This window comes from Natator depressus, chromosome 2 (assembly GCF_965152275.1).
Source record: "Natator depressus isolate rNatDep1 chromosome 2, rNatDep2.hap1, whole genome shotgun sequence".
Lineage (NCBI taxonomy): Eukaryota > Metazoa > Chordata > Testudines > Cheloniidae > Natator > Natator depressus.
In genome coordinates, this window is record NC_134235.1 from 40,007,924 (window position 1) to 40,033,658 (window position 25,735).

Here is a 25,735-nt window from a genome sequence, read left to right on the forward strand (position 1 = left end):
CGAATAAGAGGGAACAAGATTAAATTATATATAAAATAATGAACAGTGTATAGAGAAGACAGATCATGAGCTTCTGTTCTCCCTATCTCATAACACAAGAACAAGGGGACATTAAATAAAATTAAAACGTGGAAAGTTAAAAAAATCACTAAAAGGAAATACTTTTTCATACAATAAATAATGAAACTGTCTGCTACTGTCAGTCATTGAGGGCCAGAACCTAACAAGAGTCAAATTATCCAGAGTTGTCACAATTAATGATGATAAAAATGTTTTGGAAGGGATATGAAACCTCATGTTTTAGAACTTATGTCAATCTCTAACTATTATAGACCAGGATGAGACCTAATGTGGGGGACAGATTACCCCATATCTGTCTACTGCAGGGTTCTCGCATCTTTCTCTGAAGCATTTGGTACTGGCCACTGTCAGAGACAGAATACAGGATTACATAGACCTTGGGTCTGATGCAGCGTATCAATTCCTATGTTCCTAGTGTTTGTTTGCTTCCCTCCACTTTCATTCTAATCAAAGAAATAATCAAGAGACTTACGTGTGCAAGTTTTTAGGTCTTCATTAATGATGAATCCTTCAGAACACTGACAAACATATGAATCGCCTGTGTTCAGGCACAGCTGCTCACAGCCATGGTTGTTCTCAGCACAGTGATCCACTCCTGATGGTTTATGTTAGGAATTAAGAAAACACATTAGAGAGTTAAAGACCAAAACCATGACATTGTACTAAGTGCTTCAGAATCTTTGTACATATGATTATCAAGAAAAAAAATCATAAACGTTTGCACTTACATAGCTAACCCATCTAAGGATCGATTTGAGAAACATGAGTTAATTTATCCTTATAACAGCTCAGTGAGGTAGGTATTTATTATCCCTATGTTACAGACAATGAATGTAAGGCATGGAAAGGTGACGACTTGCCCATAGTCACAAAGGGAATCTGCAACAGAGTTGGGAATAGAGAACCCAGGAATCCTAACAGTGTTATGCCTAAACCACAAGGCTATGCTCTCTTTTTCACACACAGAAATCTTTTCTTTGTTCATGACATGTTTTTCTCAGACAGTAAATGTGAGTGTTAGTCATTTATGAGTTTCAACTTATTCCACAACAATTAGAGGATTATGAGTCAATTCTGTTTAAACTGACAGATATAGTAATTTAAAAATATTCTTTTGCTGCTAGGTTCTATCTGCTAAAGCCAAAATATGGGACACTTAAAAACGGAGAGTGTAGGGGACTTAATGTAACCACTTTGCATTTTATTGATTCTGTATTTGTGATGGAAATGGTCTCTATAAAAACCAAATATATGTGTGAATTTGAGTTTAAAGTCTGCCCTGTATGTCCTAACAAGGGACAATTAAGAGGTATGGTTAATAGTTCATAAAGCAAGATATGTGCTTGTGTGAAGGTGCTGTGTAACTCTGCTGATTTTGTAAAAATATAGAGCAAAGCACTTTTTAGCAAGAAAAAATCTTAAAAGCTTTTTATAGCAAGCTTCCCCCTTAACATTTTATAGTGGACATTCTTCACTATTCTTAGTCACATGGGTGAAATTCACCCTAGGTCAACTTGACTGTAGTCAGTGTTACCCAATATAAATGTGGTCTATTATGTCTCAATTCCGCAAAGCCTTTAAAGATGCAAAAATTTACTGGATTATCAGAGTCATATCCATAGCCATTTGCTAAGCCTAATAAGGCCTCCTCTATTGTGTAAGATTGGAATTTTTTTAAAATTACATATAATATATTTACAGAAATCTGTCCCGATTTAACATCATACATAGTTACAAATACTGTTGGCCTGAACAAGTGAAGCTGAGATTGAAGCTTTTGCTAGTTACAATAAGTTCCAGTTGGCAGATTTTCCTTTTTTCCATAAGTTTACATCACAAGTGGAGCTATGCTTTGGGGCCGTTGTACAAGAGAAATGCGAAACAACTAAAATAAACAAACCACTATCCTATTTGGCAGATTACAGTCTCAGATCACCATCATCTGTTACAAATAAGAGATGCCAATTGTAATATGTATTATTAATATCACTTTTAAAATCTAAACCTTCTAGCTTCTCACACTAAATCTTTCCTTATGTTTTTTTAAGTAACAAAATAATCACAAATTATAGTTGTCACCAGGCTTCTGGAACTATAGTAACTATAAACTTAGGTCTACATGTTTTGATACCTAAATCTGCAAAAATAAAAACTGTAATGCTAAAAAAGAGAAAAGGGCCAAGATTTTCAAAAGCGACCAGTAAATTGGGTAGCCTCAAGTGTGGCATGCCCTATTGGTGACACCTCAAAGGGGCCTAATTTTCAGAAAGAGCTAAGCACCTTCCCATCTGAAAATCAAACCACGTTGTCTAATTTACTTATATTACAATGTATCAAAGTTTTTGTGTATGTTGCAGAATCCATCAACATTTTCTTTTGATCACTGAAGATAATAACTTTCTTAATTATATAAGTCTTTAGGTACTTTTTTCCAAATGGCATAAGTACATCAAGAAAAATTGCAGCTCTCTGCATTTTTAAAGTGCTGCTTTAAATATGCAAAATGGTTCTGGAGAAAACAATATATTTTGACAACTAAAGCGATTGCAAATATACAGGGTTAGCATGATTTTTGGTAGAACATCATTCCCTTAGCGGTATTCTCATTACCATATAGCAAGAGATATGTTTATATCAGATAGACTTCAGAAGAAAAAAAATAAACCAGCCTTTGAGATGAAAAAATCATTAGTATTAGGCGTGTAACTGTCTAAATATCAGCTAATATTGGATGAATTTTTAACAAGCACTTCAAAGTATGTCAGGCACTCCTGCTAAATAAACAATTCCTGTTATTAGAATGTTATAAGACGATACACTTGTTCTCCACTGGGTGGACATATGCAGGCATTTTACCAACATTACCTCACTGGAGCTGGCTCTTGTTGGACTTTACAGTTACAGCAGTTTACATAGCTCTAAAAGATCTCAGAAGGGCCCCTGGAGAGTTCCCTTGTCCTTTTCAAAACTCAGCCCAATGCAAGAACTAATTGCTGCAGTTTGTGTGAAACACTCACTTCTGCACGTTTTGCTATCAAGGTTTAGGGTGTATCCACTATGACATCTGCACACAAAAGAGTCTTCTGTGTTAACACATTCCTGTTCACAGCCATGTTTACCCAAAGCACAGAAGTTTATTCCTGTGGAGAGAGAGGTTAAAGAATACAAGCTAAGTATGCTGGTTACTGAACAAAACATCATGCTTCTTAAATGTTACTAACTTCCATGTGACTGTTAATAAAACTCTGGGAAGCAGCTGATCTGGTGGCCTATTAGTAAAAATGTGCAAGACTTGGCTTTGATTCCCAAACGCTTTCTTCCCCAGCCATCAGAAGTAACATCAACACTTTGGGGAGGAGGAGTGCCTGGTACTGCTCAACAGTGACACACACAGTTTGGCTTAGAAAAGAGGAAGTAGAAAAGTTGATGGATTGTTTTATTTTATAAGTCTGTTTCATGTGAACCATGAAGTAAAGTGTTTGGGAATGAGAGCCCCCTTCTGAAAATACTACCAAACTGAAGGGCTGATCCAAAGCCCACTGAAGTCACTGAAAAGAATCCCATTGACATTAGTAGGGACATTATCATGTCCATAATTCACAGTTGTACTCCTGGTAATAAACATTATGCTTGGAAATGTTTTCAGAATTGGACCCTTTGCTCCTGGTCCTGTAAAGTCCTGAATATAGTCACAATGCTATATAAAATTATAAACATAGCAGCAATCCAGACTGCTGTTAAAAATGATACTGGTACATGAAAGCACACACCGAAACACACATTTTTTGTGAAGATGAAAGACATTTCATCATGTTCCAAAAGAGGCTATTTTCTTAGCTTTACTCTTAGCTTGTGAGAAACATTAATACTACCTCTTGCTCCTGGCTTTTGTAGTGCTTAGGTACTAAGAAAAACTAGTTGCTTCATCTGCGTGCAGGTTCTATATATGCCTTAAGAATCTCTCATGATGCATCTGCTTTGATGCAAGCTTGCTGGGTCCCACACCAGAGCAGCTGCGTCATAGAAATCATAGAAATGTAGGACTGGAAGGAACCTCAGTATATCACCTAGTCCCGTCTCCTGCACTGAGGCCTGGTTTACACTACAAAATTAGTCCACCTAGCTGCGCATCTGTCTACACTTAAATTTGTCTCCCACTGATGTAAGTGCCCCTTTATGTGAACATAGTAGCACTAGCTCCCCGAGCAGCATTGAGCCATGGTTGCTGTATGGAGTTCAATGCAGCGCAAGTGTAGACACTGCATTACCTATGTTGACCCTAACTAGTCCTCCAGCAGCTGTCCCACAATGCCCAACGCTCTGGTCACAATTGTTAACTCCACTGCCCAGAGGTCACATATACCACAAGCCTCCACTCCTTTAAAACCCCTGTGAATTTTTGAAATGCCTGTTCCTGGTTGTCCTGTTTGGTGAGCACACTTCTATCTGCTCTCCTTTGTTGTGTGCAACTGACCATGCCAGCTACATGCTCCAGCTGCACTCCTGCCTGGAGTAGATGGGAGGTATTGGATCTCCTGGGCCTATGGGGAGACGAGCCTGTGCAGGCCCAGCTCTGAACCAGCTGTAGAAACATCGTCAACATTGAAGAGCAGCTTGCTCTTGGGAGGCAGAAAAAGGGCTACGACAGGGACCAGCAGCAGTGACAGCCATGAAAGTCAAGGAACTGTGGCAGGCATATCAGAAAGTCAGTAAGGCCAACCATCGATCTGGTGCCAAGCCACAGACCTGCTGCTTTTACACAGAGGTACATTCCACCATCCCACACACCAGCATGGATACCTCTGAGGCCCCTGCTGTGAACAGCGAAGAGGAGGAGTGTGGGGGACAGGTGACTGGGGGGGCCAGTGGTGCTGTGACCCAGGACCGTTTTTTGACTCCACCGCAGTCCAACTAGTCCCTGTAATCGAGCACAGGTGAGCCCGATGCAGGGGAAGGAACCTTGAGTAAGCCTGTAAATGAATTTCCCATTCAAGTGACAGCACCCCCAATTTAGCTGGACACAGCTATCAACTTTTCATTAATTCACTCATATACAAGAGGTAATGATACAACAAAGAGCTATCTGCTCTTCATTCCCCTCTAGAGTTAGGCGGGGGAGGGGGCCATGTGGAGCAGTTTGTTTATATGCACTCTAGTCCTCCTGAGAGATAGATGAAACTTCCCTGGAGGTACAAGGCAATCCTCTCCCGAAGGTTTCTAGAGATGGCAGCCTTAGTTTTTCCTCCGCGGTAGGACACTTTCCCATGCCAGTCGGCGATAACTTCAGCAGGCACCATTCAAATACACAGTCTAGCAGCATTCAGACCCAGATGACTTGAAGACGCCAGCAACAGTTGTGCTCTCTGTGCCTTTGCTACCCTCAGGAGTGAGATATAAGCCAAAGTCACCCCCACCTATGGAAAAGGGTGCCAGTATTCAGTGCCCTATACTCATAGTTTCATGCAACTGAGCAATTCCCTTCTCCTTTCCCTCACCTCTGGCAGCTCATACTCACCATGGCTTGAGCAGAAAGTGGCACCAGGCACAAGCACTCCAAAGCAGAAGTGTCAATAAACTCATTTGGTTTAACACTTTAGGGCAGCAAGGGAAGGAGGGAGTGCTGAATCGGAAGTTTTGCTTTCCATTTCTGCTGTACTGACAATAGTGCCTCTGTGTGTGTTAGCTGCAGCTGTTGCAGCCTTGAGAGGTTCTCCCTCCACACCAGAAGCGGTGCTCCACCATCTGCTGCTGCTCTGTGAATGCCACCAATAACCTTGAATTGGTTCTCGCTATGTCCCACAGTAAACTGACCACCGTGTTCCCTGCAGCTCTTCTTGCGGCTCTGTAAATACTGGAGAACTGTGCATCCTCTGCTTGCAGTGCTCATGACAATAGTGCAGAGCTATGCAATCTTCATGCTTCTGCCAGAGACTCCAGGCAATGACAAGTCCCATGCAGGTTCAGAGGAAATTGAAAATAGGTGCAAAAATTATGGGATAAAGATGATATTATGGGATGGAGAATAGTACATCATGGGAAGTTGACCCCCTGCTCCCAGTCACCCCTACGCGAGTCGTTTCTGCCCCACCAGGCATTGCCAAAACTACCCAAAAGACAGTGTGCTGAATGGTGGCAGGTTGCACACTGGAATACCTATCCATGGTGAACCTACCCATTGACACAAGCACTCCTGGAGAGTACGTGCAGCGCCGACGCAAGGAGACAAGCATGTACACGCACAAGTGATATACTAACTGCTGCGGCTGTATGTACAAGTGATATACTAACTGCTGCGGCTTTATGCTGACGTAACTTGTGTTAGGAAAACTTTGTAGTATAGACATGGCTTAAGTCCATCCATGATAGTTATATGTCTAACCTGCTCTTAAAAACCTCCAGTGATGTAGATTCCACATCCTCCCTGGAAAATTTGTTCTACACCAAGGTCCACACACCTCATTTAGGAAGCTGATACAATGGAGGCGGTTTTCTAAGCTTTGTAAGAAACTGGGATGGTGATTTAAAGCACTGATTCTCAGCCACGGGTTCAGGGTCCCCTGGGGGGCCACAAGCAGGTTTCAGGGGGGCCGCCAAGCAGGGCCAGCATTAGACTCTCTGGGGCCCAGGGTAGTAAGCTGAAGCCCCACTGCATGGGGCTGAAGCCCAGGGCCCTGAGCCCTGCCACCTGGGGCTGAAGCCAAAGCCTGAGCAATGTAGCTTCACGGGGACCCCTGTGGCATGGTGCCAAGGAAACTTCTCTGCTTGCTACCTCCTAACACCAGCTCTGGCTTTTATATGCAGAAAACCAGTTATTGTGGCATAGGTGGGCCATGAAGTTTTTATAGCATGGGGGGTGGGGGTGGGGGAACTCAGAAAGAAAAAGGATGAGAACCCCTGATGTAAAGAACTCCGTAGTGTTTAAAATATAAATGTAAACTGCTTTTAATAACTAAATAATACATCCCTTACTTTCCCAAAATTAGTCAAAGGCATCTGTCCTTGGCTACAACATAAATTTGAAGTATTTAGGCCAAAACCACTTGAGTTATGACAAGCCCAAATAAGAAAATTTCAAAGTAGTAATGAACGACCTGGTTTTGAGCCATCATATGTCCCATAGTACTCCCCAGAATTGCTTCAGAAAAATTGTAATGTGGTGTAAAATCTGGTCTGTAAAATATCAAGGAGTTTCGTTTAGGTTTTGGCAAAGTTATGGGGTGAAGGAAGGGGGCTGAGGTTAAAAATCAACCTTACAATAGAAGGTTTGTTTCAGCCTTCACTATGGAAGAGGCTATGATCTTTCCGTAAAGTCAGCCATACAGGTTTTCAGAAGTAAAAGCAGATGAGCTTTATTGCATACTGTAGGACAACTTACTTTTGCAAGTTCTCTTATCTGGATTAAGAGTAAACCCTTGTCGGCACCGACAAAAATAGGAATCATCTTTATTAACACATTCCTGTTGACAGCCATGGGTCTGCAAAGCACAGTAATCTGGTCCTGTAAAAAGAAAAAAATGCGCAGCAATGAGGAACATTGACAAATACATTAAATGAGGAACATTGACAAATATCTTGATTTCTTTCAACGAGCATCTCTCTTTCTGGACATGCTGCTGACACCTTGCCATGCTGTCTCAAGCTGTGAAAACAAAATGTTCCATTTTCACACATACTATAATGCAGCATACATATTTTTAATGAGCCCCTGGGGGATAAGTTTTCCATGGCAGGATGTACAGAAATGAGTGTTGGTATTTTTGAGATTTTTGCAGCTAAATACCCATAGATCACACTGAAAATGTATCACATGGTTTTCTAACAAAGTACCTGGTTATACTATTTTACTGCATGCAAGTTAGATATGATTTATAAGAAGAAGTGTATTAGTGTGCTTCTGGGTGCCTCTCACCAGATCAGAGCATTACTTCACCTGCAAAGTCAGTGTCTGAACAACTCAGGTTTGTTTGCTTTGCAGTTCCCTCATTTAAGTTGCTCATGAGATGATAGTCATGAAGGTTTACAGGCAACCATTACCACCAATGTATAAAGTATGTTAGAAAAGGAAGCTCACTGTGCAGTGATCAGTGGGATCTATGCACAATTAGGGCCTGATTCAACACCAGTGAAGTCAATGAGATTTTTGTCATTTACTTCACTTAGAAGCAGCATTTGGCCATAAGGCTCTCACTGGTTTTATATCGGTGTAGCTCCACTGACTTCAGTGGAGATACTACTGATTTATACCAGTCAGAGTTAACCCCTAACCCTTCATTCCTGGCAAAATTAAATAAGAGGGCAGAGGTTAGTTCCTTAAGGTCAAATTTTTAAAGATAGTTAGGCTGGCTGGCTGGAAAACATGAATCCAGGTTGTGAACATTTTTGAGGTTTTGATATGTGATTTCATTCCTCATTGGAAGAATGAATGAATGAATGAGCAGTCTGGGAGCTGACCTTGTTCGTGAAGACAGAGGCAAAAAAAGCATTGAGTACATTAGCTTTTTCCACATCCTCTGTCACTAGGTTGCCTCCCTCATTCAGTAAGGGGCCCACACTTTCCTTGGCTTTCTTCTTGTTGCCAACATACCTGAAGAAACCCTTCTTGTTACTCTTGATATCTCTTGCTAGCTGCAGCTCCAGGTGCGATTTGGCCCTCCTGATTTCATTCCTACATGCCCGAGCAATATATTTATACTCATCCCTGGTCATATGTCCAACCTTCCACTTCTTGTAGTCAGGAGCTATTCAACTATAGGCTGAGCAAGTGCAGAATGGTGGTAGAGCGTGCATTTGGATGTTTAAAAGCGCGCTGGTGCAGCTGACTAAGTCGTTTAGACCACAGCAAAACCAATATTCCCATTGTTATTGCTGCTTGCTGTGTGCTCCACAATATCTGTGAGAGTAAGGGGGAGACGTTTATGGCGGGGTGGGAGGTTGAGGCAAATCACCCGGCCACTGATTACGCACAGCCAGACACCAGGGCAGTTAGAAGGGCACAGCAGGGCATGCTGCACATCAGAGAAGCTTTGAAAACCAGTTTCATGACTGGCCAGGCTACGGTGTGACAGTTCTGTTTGTTTCTTCTTGATGAAAACCCGCCCCCTTGGTTCACTCTACTTCCCTGTAAGCCAACTGACCTCCCCCCTTCGATCACCGCTTGCAGAGACAATAAAGTCATTGTTGTTTCAAATTCATGCATTTTTTATTAATTCATCATACAAATAGGGGGATAACTGCCAAGGTAGCCCAGGAGGGGTGGGGGAGGAGGGAAGGACAAGGCCACACTGCACACTTATTGAATGCCAGCCTTCTGTTGCTTGGGAAGTCCTCTGGGGTGGAGTGGTTGGGTGCCCAGAGGCCCCCCTCCGGTGTTCTTGGGCATCTGGTGAGGAGGCTATGGAACTTGGGGAGGAGGGCAGTTGGTTACACAGGTGCTGCAGCAGCGGTCTGTGCTCCTGCTGCCTTTCCTGCAGCTCAACTATACGCCGGAGCTTATCAGTTTGATCCCCCAGTAGCCTCAGCACTGCATCCTGCTTCTTCTCATCATGCTGCCGCCACCTATCATCTTGATCCCACCTCCTGCCCTCGCGTTCATTTTGTGCTTTCCTGGACTCTGACATTGCTTGCCTCCATGCATTCTGCTGAACTCTTTCAGTGTGGGAGGACTGCATGAGCTCAGAGAATGTTTAATCACGAGTGCGTTTTTTTCGCCTTCTTATCTGCACTAGCCTCTGGGATGGAGATGATGGGGGAGCGTTGAAACATTTGTAGCAGCGGGAGGAAAAAAAGGGAGAGTAGTATTTAAAAAGACACATTTTAGAGAACAATGGGTAGACTCTTTCATGGTGAACCAAGCTGTTAACATTACATAGCACATGTGCTTTCGGTACAAGGTCGCCAACCCCCTAGCCCCCAATTCTCGGGGATGATCACCCCTCCCCTCACTGCATGGCTAACAGCAGGGATGATTTCTTTTCAGCCACAGGCAAACAGCCCAGCAGGAATGGCCACCTCTGAATGTCCCCTTAATAAAATTCCCCTATTTCAACCAGGTGACCGTGAATTATATCACTCTCCTGAGGCTAACACAGAGAGATAAAGAACGGATGTTGCTTGAATGCCAGCAAACACTGGGACCATACGCTGCCATGCTTTGTTATGCAATGATTCCAAACTACGTGTTACTGGCCTGGAGTGATAAAGTGTCCTACCATGGAGGACAGAATAAGGCTGCCCTCCCCAGAAACCTTTTGCAAAGGCTTTGGGAGTACCTCCAGGACAGCTTCACTGAGATGTCCCTGGAGGATTTCTGCTCCATCCCCAGACACGTTAACAGACTTTTCCAGTAGCTGTACTGGCCGCGAATGCATCCCAAGTCTTCAGGGCAAATTAATAATTAAACATGCTTGCTTTTACACCATGTATTATATTTACAAAAATACACTCACCAGAGGTGCCTTCTCCAGCTTCATGGTCCGGGAGCCCTCCTAGGGAGATTTGGGAGGGTATTGGCTCCAGGATGATAAACGGTTCCTGGCTGTCGGGGAGAATGGTTTCATCCTCCTTCTCCTCATCATCTTCCTCGTCCCCAAAATCCTCATTCCTGTTGCGTGAGACTCCCCCCTTGCAGAAGTCCACGTACAGGGGTGGGGTAGTGATAGGGGTACCACCTAGAATTGCATGCAGCTCATCATAGAAGCGGCATGTCTGGGGGTCTGACCCGGAGTGGCCGTTTGTCTCTGGATTTTTGGTAGGCTTGCCTGAGCTCCTTAAGTTTCACGCAGCACTGCTGCTGGTCCCTGTTATAGCCTCTGTCCTTCATGCCCTTGGAGATTTTTTCAAATATTTTGGCATTTCGTTGTTTGGAATGGAGTGTCGATAGCACGGATTCATCTCCCCATACAGCGATCAGATCCAGTACCTTCCGTTCGGTCCATGCTGGAGCTCTTTTACAGTTCTGTGACTGCATGGTCACCTGTGCTGGTGAGCTCTGCATGGTCACCTCTGCTGATGACCTCGTTACAATGGCCAAACAGGAAATGAAATTCAAAAGTTCCCGGTGCTTTTCCTGTGTAGCTGACTAGTGCATCTGAGTTGAAAGTGCTGTCCAGAGCGGTCACAATGGAGCACTCTGGGATAGCTCCCGGAGGCCAATACCACCGAATTGCATCCACGCTACCCCAAATTCGACCCAGCAATGTCAATTTCAGCACTAATCCCCTCGTCAGGGAGAAGTACAGAAATAAATTTTAAGAGCCCTTTAAGTCAACAAAAATGGCTTTGTTGTGTGGATGGGTGCAGAGTTAAATCGATCTAACGCTGCTAAATTCGACCTAAATTTGTAGTATAGACCAGGGCTCAGACACCCATGTGTATCTAGGGTTGTATAAGATGCTTTGTCATATTGCACTGCATTATTTCATAAACTGTATTTGTTCACACTTAAAAATATGGGCTAAATTAATCACTGGTATAAAGAGTGTAACTCTACTGAAATTAATAGAGTTGCACCCACACACACCCATAGCAATTAAGTTTCTTTATCATAATCCATATGTAGAAAGAAACAAAGTTAATGTTGTACATTCAACCTTTCCTTTTACATTTCCTGAATGTGGCATGCTTAGCTATGCAACCTTAACAGTTGCATATGCCCTTAATATGGGGCATTTTGCATTTAATTATTAAACTTGTTTTATCAACAAAGAAAATTTAAGATCTGTGTGGTATAAAATTAAGCTGTTTTTCTGGTCTATTGCACGAGGAAGGAGGACACTCAAAATAAAGGACTCTGGCAATCCAAAGGGATCATGCAACATAAAGGCTTTTGATTTTACTACCTAGGGAGAAGCATGGCCTCATGTTAAGAACTCCTTGTCCCCAGAGAAGGAGAAAACTTCCACTGCTTTTATTTCCTATGGCTCCAGGAGCTAGTCCATCCCTGAGATTCTACTGAATGTCCTCAGCATCTTCAGGAACAGCAATGGGAGAATCACCACTGGAAATTAGGAGGTACAAGGAGAGCAAATTTATCATAGTACTTAAAATTCATCACAACTTACTTCTGCAAGTTCTTCTGTCTGGATTTAGAATAAATCCTTGATGGCATCTACAGTAGTAGGAGTCATCCGTACTTACACACTCATGTTGACAACCTTGGTTATCCAAAGCACAAAGGTCTACAACTGAAAAAGAAAATAAGAAGAGTACATAAAATTAAGATAAATGGAATCAAATAAAAATATGATTAAATATGTATATTATGGCAGTGGCTAAGGGTCCTGATCAATGTCCAGGGCTCTACAAATAAGGAATTGACATGATCTCTGCTCTGAACAACTTGCAATTTAAGAACTTTAGTGCAATGATTGATGCACCAATTATTAGGGGCTCACTCCTTTTTATCAGAAGGGATACATTTTGAATGGCTGATCACATTTGTGACTATGTTGGAAGACTCAGTGTGAGATCCCATTCAACCCACTTTTCTATGTTGATTAGAGAAGGGACGCAGAGCAGATTCTAACCTGGGTTACTTGATGTTAAACCAGAGTACTGTCATTGATGCAAGGAATTTAGACCACAGTAACTGAGATCTGAATCTGATTCTCACATTGGTCCCCCCACCAAATACAGTCAGCAGCCCTTTTTTTTCATTGGCTACCTGGAACTTTTGTAACTTTTCAGCATGTCTTCTCGGCTCTTGAAACAGTGCCTTAATCCTACACTCCATACAAGATGCATTTAGCACAGGTTGGGGAGAGGCAATAGTGGTTTTACTCTAGTGTTATCTTCTGTCCCTCTGCCCCCAATCCTGGAACCAACTGGGGCTGTGCCAGACCCCAGAATAGCTACTGTAACTTACCCCCAACTGCTTATGGCATCAAGGAGCTGAGCCAGCATCCAGGAACCACAAGTGTAAAGGGGGGAGCACACCCCCTGAACACACCCCCTGCACTGGGGACTGGGACAACAGCTTCACTCACTCTGTGTCACCTCAAGATTCCCATTTGAAAAGCAGCTGTAGCAGAGGCCAGGGTCTGACCTGGATAGTTTACTTTAGATAGAGCCCTTTGTTTGACAGAAAAAGAATGTCATAATTACTCTAGTCACTTACATCAGCATATTTAAAAGACGGAATACAATCAGGCTAAACACCATGCAAGTTTTAAAATAAGAGTTTACACAGATAAGTAAGAGGTTCAAAGCAAAAGTGCGTAAGTAGTCAAATGCAAATAAAACTTTAATTCCCTGCAACTTCAGTTGTTTCTTCATTCATCAATTCTTACAGTAGATTAAACATAGACCAATCACAAAGCAAGTGTTCTTTCCACAAGACACTGCCTGGCTCGCACTATTCCCATTTTGTCTGATTTAAGTTTTATTTTCTGCTCAGGACAGCAACATGCTCAACTTCACATAGAAATGTGAGGAGTAGGGTCGCCAACTCTGACTGAAGCTATTCCGGGATTTTTTTCCCCCCAACATGACGTAATGTCATTAATTGTACTGTACCTAATAAAATCTCCCGGGTTGCTTTCAATAGTCACCGGGAGATCGATGCTGATTCCGGTAGACTCCCAGCCAATCCGGGAGGGTTGGCAACCCTAACAAGGAGTTAGTTTTCTTGACACTACCAGTAGAACAACTCCGACCTAGCCGCTGCTAACCCTTTCTGTTACTTTATTTATCCGTTTTTAAACCTCCCAAGTTACATTAAAATTCTCCTTTGACCCATGCATATGTATTGTAGAGATTAAAAAAAGTTAAAAGTGAAATCACGTATATGATGAAAAAAAATCTACAAATAAAAGTGTAACTAGGATGCTTTGCATCTAGACTTGAACCTGCCAACACTAGCATCAGGATGAATAGCATGAGTTAGGGGATTCCACCAAAATAAGTATAAGTAAGCAATACTTGAGAGATCAAGTGGATTTAGTTCAGAAGGAGAATGCAAGATATAACAGGGAATACCAGTCAGAACCAGATCATGCAAATAATTTGGAGTTGAGGATATGAATGCTTTGAACATTACTAAGAGAATTTGGAACTTGATTCTCCGTTTCAAAGGAAGCCAACGCACTAATGGAATGGAATGGGAAAAACATGAAACATTAAGGATGCAGCTCAGTTCTGGGTAAAACATTACAGACTTTATAGAGAAGTGGTGAGAAGACAACAATTAGAACGTTGAGACAAGAAATTATATAGAAACGTACTAATGTTTTAATAAGAAAAACATGTACTTTTTGTGTATTAAAGAAAGGATAGGAGCTGACATCAGAATAGAACCTATAAACAATCTCCAATGAAGCAAGTGTGTTTATTTATATTTGTATTGCAGTAGTGCCCCAGGGTCCCAATAAGGATTGGGGCCCCATTGTGCTAGTTACTATAAAAATACAAAGGAAGACACAGTCCTTGCCTTGTAGAATTTATAATCCAATTTAAGACAAGATGCTACAAGTAGATGTAACAAACAATAGAGGAAATAGTGAGGGAGGATGAGGACCACAGTCATAATAATAATAGGGGGTTATATAGGTTAGTTAATGTAACCACCTTTCTGATTCAGAGAAACTTAAATTGAATCTTTTATGTGCTTAAATAGATATATATCCACAAGCTCCACTAGCCCTCTGTATTCAGCATTACTGAGACCGATACTGGAATACTGCATCCAGTTCAGGTGATCACATTTTTAAAAAGATGTTGAAAAACTAGAGAAGTGAAAAGAAGAGCCACAAAAAAGATATCAGGGCTGGAAACAAAATGCCTTACAAGGAGAGACTTAGAGAGCTCAATCAGGTTAGTTTATCAAAAAGAAGATTAAGAGGTGACTTAACTATCTCGTATAAGTTCCTTGGGCAGAAAATACTGGGTACTAAAGGGCTTTTTAATCCAGCAGAGAAAGACATAATAAGAACAAATGGCTGGAAGCTGAAGCCAGACAAATTCAAGTTAGAAATAAGGCATAAATTTGTAATAGTGAGCGTGATTTATCACTGGAACAAACCACGAAGGGAAGTGGTAGATTCTATATCTCTTGATGTCTTCACATCAAGACTAGAGGCCGTTCTGGAGGATATGCTTCAGTCAGACAAGTTATTGGGCTCAACACCGGGGTAACTGGGTGAAATTCTATGGCCTGTTGTATACAGGAAGCCAGCTAGAAAGAATCCAACTTCAGAGGACAAGAACATAAAATGGTACTTGAGTCCTAGGACCTATGGAAAAGCATCAGTTATGTAGCATGAAAAAATTCTGCAGCATTTTGAAACATTGTGAAACAAGCAGATGCATGTCCTCTAAAAAGCCAGACATGGATCTGATCCGCATCTGCTTATGGGTGAGAATGAAACTCATATGCTTTATATCTTAAAAAAGTTGCAAATCCAGGAAAACAAAACAAAACAATGAGCTAAGAAAAATGCTCAGGCAAGTAAGCATTCTGATATTTAAATCATGAGACCAAGAGTAATTGAAACATTTCAAAGGACTAAGCACACAGTTGATTCATCTGCAAAAGGCACATACAACCATAGCTCTCAAAAAAACCAAAATGGGAAATGGCATGAAAAATGCCCCGTGGTATGGGCAATTACCTATTTTACATACTGAACTAATATTATCCTGCTTCCTAGGGCATTCTAAGAAATTACTTAAGTGGGCTGTCAAGATGCAGATTACATTGTGTTATGGGGCTTTAAACTGACAAGAATTTAGCTGGAAAGAAGGTACAGCTTTGGAAACTTGTTATTTCCTACAACTTGAGAAGAATTGTGCTGGGACTGTGTGTAGGGGCCTAGGCTCCAATTCAGGAAAGCATTTAGGCGCATGCTTAACTTGAAGTATCTGCTTAAGTCCCATTAATTTCAATGGGACTTAAGCACATGCTTAACTTGGAACATGTGTTTAAGTGCTTTCGTGAACCAAGGCCCGAAAGAAAAAGGCAAAGAACTAGCACTTATTAGTTCTTCGACAGAAGATACCAGAACAGGACATTCTCCTGAAATATAAGACCAGGAAGGAAGGTTTGTGAGAAGGGAAATAGCCTAAAGAGCTAGATTACCCTAAAACATACTGTGGTATAAGTATGGAAGAAGTGAAGAATGAGTTATTTACAAAGTTTTAAGGACAAGATTGTGTTTCGCATTTAATATTTGTTTTCCTGAATTTTCATTCTCTTGCTTTCATCTTGCAGTACCCTGGGCCTATGTTTGTTTCTTTACTGCCAACGGTACGAATTAGAGGCACAGAATGCCCAGTTCCTTTAAGGGAACTAAGCTTAACCAACACATTCTACAGACAAACTTAATTCATAGGCGTAGCTTGACTTCTATATTTTGGGGGCGGCTCCAGTCAGGCCAACGGGGACACGTGCATGGTGGGGGCAGCGGCGTATTAACGCCTAAGCCAGCAAATTTATATATAGCAGCCAGAGGCTTCTTCCCTAGATGCCGGTTCACGCCCTCGGCCCCTGCCCCCATTCCCTGCCCCCTCCCTGCCCCTATTGGTCCCCTTCCCCAAATCCCCGCCCTGGCCCCGCCTCCTCTCCTGAGCGAGCCGCGTTCCCCCCACTTCCCCCCTCCTTTACGAAGCTGTTTTGAACACAAGCACCGGCAGGGAGTGGGGAGAAGCAGGACCCGGCGGCATGCTCAGGGGAGGAGGCAGAGTCGGAGCGGAGGTGAGCTGCGGTGGGGGGGCCGGGACCTGCTGGGGGGACAATTATTTCAGGGCCTAGGGGCGGCAAAATCATTAATCCACCACTGGGGGGGGTTGGGGGGGGGAACTCTGTGCCTGCCCACAGGGGCACCATTTCAGATTGGGGTTTTTTGCAGGGGGCAAATTTCACCATGATTCCAGGAGCTACATAACTGAAAACTCTAGGGTTTTTTGTTGTTTTTTTTTGCAGATAATAACTTAGAAATTATCTGACAGCAGCACTGTATCTAATTCCTATATATCAAGCAAGAAAATTAAATATTAGACCTACTCAGCTCTAATATTAACATGTTCTAACATCTTATGGAAAGTCACTTAAGGGACACTGGTTAGGTTTAAAATTGTAATGTATATTCTTACTCAGATACACTTACTAAAGTCAGACGTGACCATCATGATCATCTAGTCTGACCTGCACCTTGCAGGCCACACCACCTCACCTACTCACTCCTGTAATAGACCCCTAAACTCTGACTGAGTTACTGAAGTCCTCTAATCATGGTTTAAAGACTGCAAAAGTGGCAAAGAGTCCTATGGCACCTTATAGACTAACAGACGTACTGGAGCATGAGCTTTCATGGGTGAATACCCACTTCGTCGGATGCATGTAGTGGAAATTTCCAGAGGCAGGTATAAATATGCAAGCAAGAATCAGGCTAGAGATAACGAGGTTAGTTCAATCAGGGAGGATGAGGCCCTCTTCTAGCAGTTGAGGTGTGAACACCAAGGGAGGAGAAACTGCTTTTGTAGTTGGTTAGCCAGTCACAGTCTTTGTGTAATCCTGAGCTGATGGTGTCAAATTTGCAAATGAACTGAAGCTCAGCAGTTTCTCTTTGAAGTCTGGTCCTGAAGTTTTTTTGCTGCAGGATGACTACCTTTAAATCTGCTAGTGTGTGTCCACGGAGGTTGAAGTGTTCTCCTACAGGTTTTTGTATATTGCCATTCCTAATATCTGATTTGTGTCCATTTATCCTTTTACGTAGGGACTGTCCCAGTTTGGCCAATGTACATAGCAGAGGGGCATTGCTGGCACATGATTACGTTGATGCTTAACTTCCTCTCTCTCGCTGGTATTTATCCCTCTGATGTATTTATAGAGAGCAATCCTTTCTCCCCTCAGCCTTCTTTTGGTTAGACTAAACAAGCCAAGCTCTTTGAGTCTCCTTTCATAAGGTAGGTTTTCAATTCCTCAGATCCTCCTACTAGCCCTTCTTTGCACCTGTTCCAGTTTGAATTCATCTTTCTTAAACATGGGAGACCAGAACTGCACGCAGTATTCTAGATGAGGTCTCACTAGTGCCTTGTATAATGGTACTAACACCTCCCTGTCTCTACTGGAAATATCTCACCTGATGCACCCCAGGACTGTATTAGTCTTCTTCACAGCCGCATCACATTGATAGCTCATACTCACCCTGTGATCAACAAATACACCCAGGTCTTTCTTCTCCTCTGTCACTTCCAAATGACAAGTCCCCAGCTTATAGCAAAAATTATTGTTGTTAGTCCCTACATGCATGACCTTGCATTTTGCACTATTAAATTTCACCCCATTTCTATTACACCAGTTTACAAGGTCATCCAGATCTTCTTGTATGGTATTCCAGTCCTCCTCCGTATTGGAAATACCTCCCAACTTTGTGTCATCTGCAAATTTTATTAGCACACACACACTTTTTTTTTGCTAACATCAGTAATAAAAATGTTAAATAAGGTTGCTCCCAAGACTGATCCCTGCGGAACTCCACTAGTAACCTCCCTCCAGCCTGACAGTTCACCATTCAGTATGACCTGTTGCAGTCTCCCCTTTAATCAGTTCCTTATCTAACTTTCAGTTCTCATATTAATCCCCATCTTCTCCAGTTTCACTAATAATTTCTCATGTGGAACTATATCAAATGCTTTACTGACATCCAGATAGATGAGATCTACTGCATTTCTTTTGTCTAAAAAATCAGTTATCTTCTCAAAGAAAGACATTAATAACTTTGTTACTACCTCTTGAATACAATTGAAACAACTGTAGAAAATGTTATTAAAGCTAATGTTAAAAAATTATATAGTACACAGGTTAAGAAAAGAGTGGCTGTTCATCTGGGTATAGTGTTTAGATTATCCACAAATACAAGTTTGTTTTTAAAGTCATAAGATCCATAAAGTGCAAAATCAGCAATAACCCAAATTTACGTGAATAAATTTAAGAATACAGTTTAAATATTAGCATTCAAGTATTCAGGTACATCACTCATGAAAAGTTATATAGAGTTGGTTGTGGAAAGCAAATATAGCAATGAGTGAAAACTGTCCGTCAGTAATTGAGAATTTAGGGTAGGTTGTCCATTTAGAAAATACAATCCATCAGGGAAGTATTTCAGTTACTTTCCAATTTTGCTTCTCATCGGCACTCCAGCTCATCTCACCTGATATTGCCGATGTTTGGTGATGTGCTCTATGTAGATGTCCCTTGACCACCTGATGGCATCTGACACCATGAGTTGCCGCATCAGCCAAGCATAGCGCTGACCGATTCCACATTCTCTCAACACTCTCTCATTACTGTAGTACCATGCACCTTAGGCTCTGACGATCAGTGCGTGTGTCTGAACCTGGTAACCCTTAGCTCTCAAGGTTTCGGCCAGAGGGGCATATTTGTCCACCTTTCGAGCTCGGGCATCACGGAAGGCCAGGGTCCTGTTCTCAAAGGGCACTGTGACGTTCACCATCATGATCTTCTGGTCCTCGCTGGTGATGACGATGTCCAGTTGCAGTTTGCTGTCGGTTCCGAGGATGGCAGAGTTCACGGCCACCTTCCCTATGGGTGGCAGGATGGCTCTGACTAGGCGATTCTGGATGGCATTATGACGCAGCTGCCAAGCTCTGGAATGGGGCTTGCAGCTACATAGGATGTGGGGTAGTGTCTCATTGGCATAGCTGCACTTCCTGCATCGCTCGTCCCAATTCCTGTATCTACAATTACTTTCTATCATTTAGGCTACTTACTTTTTGCAGTTCACCGAGCTTGGAACAGATATTTAACTTTAGGAAACATCCTAACAGCCCTTTCTTATCTTAATCACCTGTTCATCACTCTGTTTATAAACAAAATTCTGACTCCCTGCCTGCCTCAAGGGCATAAGCTCGGAGCAGTCTCCTGTCTCCTCTGCAGAACTCTTCATATAGCAGACTACTGCCTCCCTGAGGCTTGCAGTTTGGGGGGGCAATGCCCCCAGTGCCTCACCCAAAATCCACCCATAACTTGATTCTCACACAACAAATCACTACACAGTGATCTTTTATTGCCACCCCTTGGAAACAGATGTGGAAAACCTCCTCAGCATACCCTGGCATGGAAACAGATGTTCCAAGGAATGTCCACCCTCTCCCAGATTTACCAGGATCTGACTCCTACCTGAAGAGATAGCAACCCTAGAGTAGTATTACGAGCACTCTCAGAGTAGTGTCTATGCTTCTGGGGGTTTTTTGTGCTACCAGTTTAAATAGTACCATGCAATGCATTGCTGACAACCCAAATGGATTCTGAATAGAAAATCAGGTTGATTTCAAAATGCCAGCATAACCCTGTGTGAAACTAGTTGGGGCAATTTTTCACCTTTTTGCTATTTCAGAGTTCATTGAAAAAAAAAACCCTAACAAAAAATCTATATGCAGTATATTGTGCTTAAAATCTGTGTGAGAAAGGAGAGTTTCCTATCAAGGCTTGTGGCTGTATTGTACATTTATTTGTACTGAAAAAGTAGAAATCTTTCACACTATTTAACTTATCCTGACTGCAAAATTTAGTCACAGAAGTCAATGAGATCGGAACAAAATTAATCAGGTGGTTTGTGTCAAACTCTCTCCCCTCCAAAAACCAGCCCCCCAAAACTGAATCTTGTCTCCCACCTCTTTGGCTTGTGTGCCAATGGGAATTTCTAAGATAATACTTACGGATACACTTCTTTCCATCTTCATCGAGCTCATAGCCATCATAACACTGACATACATAGGACCCAGGTGTGTTCACACAGATCTGTTCACAGGCATGTTTCTCCACAGCACATAGGTCCTGGGCTGCAAAAAACCATCACATGAATATGAGACTCCTTCACCTTCTATATTGCATAGGCTTATATATTGAAAATGCTGTTCAGGAAGATATGAATAACTCATCAGAGAATGACACATTCTAAGGAGGAGCACGTTTCCAGGACAAGGTTTGAAAAATTTATGCTCTCAAGAGCAAACACATACTTCTTAAGGGCCTGATCCTGCACCCACTGAAGTCAATAGCAAAACTCCATTTACTTGAATGGGGCAGGATCATGCCCTAGTGGACTGGACGAAAAATAAAAGTTTGAGTTTTTTGTTTGTTTAGGTTTTTGGGAAAAAAAAATAGAAATAAGTTCTGCAGGTGTCTGAACTTAATCAATGTTTCATTTATTCATTTTTTTCATTTTTGGGTTTTACATTTTTCCTTCCCCCTCCTCCAACTTTTTTCCTTTTCCCTTTTGCCACTGGCAAAAGGGGAGCAAGGTAAAGGAAAAAGGAAACCAATAAAGAGAAAAACCAAAAACTGAGAAAAAGGCCCATATTTTTTGTTTTTCAATTTTGTCAGAAAAAACACAGAAAATTTCTAAAATAAAAAAATCTCACAAAAATTACTTATTTTGAAAAAAGGCTCTTTTTGTTTTTACGTTAACATTTCAATAGAAAAATGTAGATCAGCTACACTGCTTAATTTAGTACATTTGCTATATGAACATGATGATCTATATATAGCTCAAGAACAATGTGAGGGAGTAATTTAAATAAACAAATACAATGTAAAATGAATGCAATATGAACATTGTTTGTTAAAACAGTTATTTTCCAGAAATAGAAAGTTAAACCAGAAACATTAATGCTTTTCAAAGTTTAGGATACTGTTTTGAAAATATTATTCTGTGAAATAACAGTTGGCTTCTCCACAAAATGACAACACAATGGGTAGCCTGTAAGATAGATAGATATATCTTTATCTTACAGGCTACCCATTGTAATATACAGAGAGAGAGAGAGGCATAATCCAAGCACATTGCAGTTACATCATTGCAGTGTTTAATGCAGAATGCCAAGATTGTCCAATGGAAAGCTCCCGAACCTTTCAGTTACAGCCAATTTAATGCTATTTACATATTTACAAATGTATTAGGTCCCTGAGTAAACAGATAATAATACTTAGCACTTATGTACCAGTAGCACTTTTAATCTTCAAAGCATGTTACAAATATTTATTATTTCTTGAAATATATAAAATACAACAAAAGTGCCTATCCTCTGGGCATCTATCTCATAAATTAAAAATCACAAAATAAATATAACCATAGAACCGCCCATAAATATATCCACCTTAACCCTCACCCTCCTGCATAGCTGTTAACAAAGAGGAGAAAAAAGAAAAATATTAACTAATTAATCCTTAGAACACCCTTTGGAGCCCATGCTGGTTAAATTATTTTTCATGAACAATTAATTTGGTATATGTTTCTGTCTGTGAAGTGTCACTGTTATTACAGACCTGTTAGTTTTTCAAAATTGTTTGACAAATAATTAATGGAAATAAATCCCGCTCTAAGGATTGCTCTCCAACTATTTATAGCAGGTATTGACTTGATTAGTAAATAGTCAGAATTCACTATTCAAGTTATGTGATTGGTCACGAAAATCATGGGTTTTTTTCCTTTTTGTTTTGTTTTTCTGTTCCCTGATTAGATAACACTTATAAACTACTTCTGCTCTCTCAAAATTCAGTTTAGTTCTAAAACATTTTACTTCTTGATTAAACAAATCTTGGTTAGTGGGCCAAAATTCACATCCCTCAAACAGTCATAGGACCAATATTTGCTTGTGCAAATATCTGTGAAACATTAACGGAAAAAAAGGTGCAAATACTGTTGATTCAATATATGATTCAGATGAGGAAGGTGAGGCATAGAGGTTAGGTGATTTGTCTGAAGACATGGAGAGAATGAGTTCTTGCTTTAGACCCCTGCTCAGACTACAGCTCTCCCTCATTCTGCAACATATTTCAACATAATGTAAAAACAACATAGACAGTAGTCAGTGATTTTATGAACTAACAAGGTACAGTTCGGTCACACAGTGAGCTATGACTTTTCACATCATGCTAGAGAAATCCTGAGAATTTCTGAACAGCCATCACTTTATTGTTAGCTGATGACATGCAGGAAGATATTTTCTACTCTCGATTTCCTTTAAGCTTTACAAAGTATTTTACCTTCTACTGCTGCTTTTGTAAACAGGGCGGCAGAATTCTTGTCGCAGACAAGTTTATATGGATGGTCTCAATATTACAAATGCTGTAGCTGCGATGAATGTGCTGAGCAGTCATAGGACAGCAGAACAAAGGAAAAGGTTCGTGGCATTTGGGAGGACTGTTGCTCAAGAGTGGGTTAGGTGTGATAGGTGCAGTGCATCATTTGAAGGCAGTTGGGTTATGAGAGCTGGCGCATGGAACGTTACCGCTGCCCCAGAGTTGGACACCACCCAAGCACAGGGGGAACAGTGTTCTGTTGGGGGCAGTGCAGGAGCTGCTGCATCAGCATAGAGGAACAACGCAGAGGTGTCCCCAATGAGACCTACCCCAGGACTGCACCCTGACCGGGAGACGTGCAGGATACATAATTACCTCTAGTCAAAAGGGAGGAGTGGACTAAGAGGGGCACCAGTGGGCCAGGTGAACCCATATCTTCTTTTGGATGTCCCCTAGGAGCCAAGCTAGGGACTACTCTTGTCGTTTCATTGCAACCGTTGAAGCTAGCATACCTAGCGTATTTGTGACCTGTTCTGCCACCCCTTGTCAATCATATTTTTGTCTGAGCCATGCATTGCAGTGAACCTACCAGGAGCTGGAGCCCATAGGGTCCAGCAGCTTATGCACCATTTATGCTTGCCTTTGAGTTGTTGTACACGAGGCATGCTACCAAGTACTGTATCTGAAAAGGGTTGATGTACCACAGTGATCCCACTATATTCCTCCTAAATACACACCAACACACCATGTATTCTTTAAAGCTTGTGCGGTTTTACAAGACACCTCCGTCCTCATGCACTAATCCATGGATTTAAGTTTCTTTGAGAATTTGTTTACAGAGCTCAGTCCTGTATTGCTTACTCAGGCAAAACTCCTGTTTGTTTTAGATAAAGTTTTCCTGAGTAAAGAAGCCAATAGTTTGTATTCTAATTAACTTGTAAATGCGCTTAGCAATCAGAACAGTCCAATGACTGTCCTAGACATTATACTGGTGATAGTGGCTATCCTTCGTTGAAGTGATCTGAGCTTCTGTAGCAGGATGACATATAGGGTTTTATCCCCACTATTGCCATGAGGTTCTGAATAACTTGGAGCACAGCATTATGACTCAGAACCCCGATGCCTTGGATTTGCTGGGGTAATCTCTTACATTAAATTGTACTTCATCATCAGCTTTATAAAACTCATTAATATTGACAAAGCAGAAATTCAATATTGTAAAGAATGATTTCTTCTAATACTTTCTGCATTTATTACAAGAAACATTCTACTTAGCACTTCAGAATGTGTTTGTATTCAGTTTAGAAAGAGAAGAGAAATGCAATGCTTTATGTTACATGAAAACGTAATTCCAGGAGGCCAGAGTTTAAGTGATCTTATATAAAAACTACATTAAAAGACCGTTAAACTTGCAGAATCAAGCACTCAAAAGTTAGGAATTGCCAGAATTAAAAATGTATGTGGAACCATAATTCAGACCCCTTGTGTATATGCATTCTGAGTAGGCTGGCAGAAACAATTTTTATTTTTGCATAATTTCAACAGATAATATTGATGTTTATTTTTAAGCATTTTTTAAAATTATTTTTATGCATTTAAATGTTCACAGTTGCACAAAGTTTTTTTGGGGGGGGGTCAGACAATATTTATTTAATGACAGTATATGTTGAGATTTTAAAAGTTAAAGCTTTTTAACTATTAAAACACAAACTGTTAACATCTCATGTCAAAATATACAAAGTAAACAGCCTTAAATCAAGCTCTAATAAGGTCTCAAGCAGCATTTTTCTTACTTTGCCTATCTGTAAATTTCAGTTATCATCAATGGAAATATTTTTCCATCTGTTTGTGTGTATACGGTGAAATAGACATTTATCAACATTTACCGATAAAAAGTTAGTTCTTCCAAGCCTTGCTGTGAGACAGTCTTTAATTACATGATCATAAACTCTCTTTCCACAAGATCCTTCCTCATTCAGTGCACGGGAAGCATGCTACTCACTGAACAACTAGCTATTCAATATTTCATTTTATCCTCATTGTTCAGCATGCGGTCCCAATGCCTTATTTACTGCAAACTATCCAAACCTTACTCTGAAGACAGAGTAATTATTTCCTCATGGGCTTTTCTACAGCACTCATCATTATAATATTTGAGTGCTTGACAAACGTTAATCAATTTATCTTCACAGCATCCCTGTGAGGAATGTGGTATTGTTTTCCCATTTTGCAAATTGAAATCATTGCACAGGAAACCGTAATACTGGCATTTTCTTACTTCTGAGGGCTTGAATTTGCAAACAGAACATTCTTTTAATGTATTCTTTTGTTGTTATGTACAATTTTCTAGATTTTAAAAAAACAGAAATTCTATCACATAGAAGAATATTGACTCCCACATGGTTCAAATCAGCAGGCTTGGAACCTTTCGATCTTCAGAACAGACCTCTGGCACTTGAACTAACCAAGTAAATGGTAGTAGTAGTACGCTCTCATCCTCTATACAGACACTAGTCAACAAAATAATTGTAAGAATTTTTTATATGGGCAAAAGAATGCATTTTTCCCTAATTCTCTGGGTTGGTCTATATGGCAAGTCACTGAGTGGCAAGCCCA

General features: G+C 41.1%; 1 protein-coding gene across 3 annotated transcripts in view; it reads right to left on the reverse strand.

Annotated features, from left to right (window-relative positions):
* Nucleotides 1-25,735, reverse strand: part of MATN2 (matrilin 2) — a 117,222-nt gene that overhangs the window by 29,723 nt on the left and 61,764 nt on the right. For all 3 annotated transcript variants that reach the window (XM_074944057.1, XM_074944055.1, XM_074944056.1), the window contains exons 5-9: nt 20,755-20,877; nt 12,141-12,263; nt 7,457-7,579; nt 3,099-3,221; nt 554-676 (exon numbers count right to left, since the gene is read on the reverse strand). In XM_074944057.1, the coding sequence (XP_074800158.1) occupies nt 554-676; nt 3,099-3,221; nt 7,457-7,579; nt 12,141-12,263; nt 20,755-20,877 (615 nt within the window). The remainder of the gene's footprint in view (nt 1-553; nt 677-3,098; nt 3,222-7,456; nt 7,580-12,140; nt 12,264-20,754; nt 20,878-25,735) is intronic.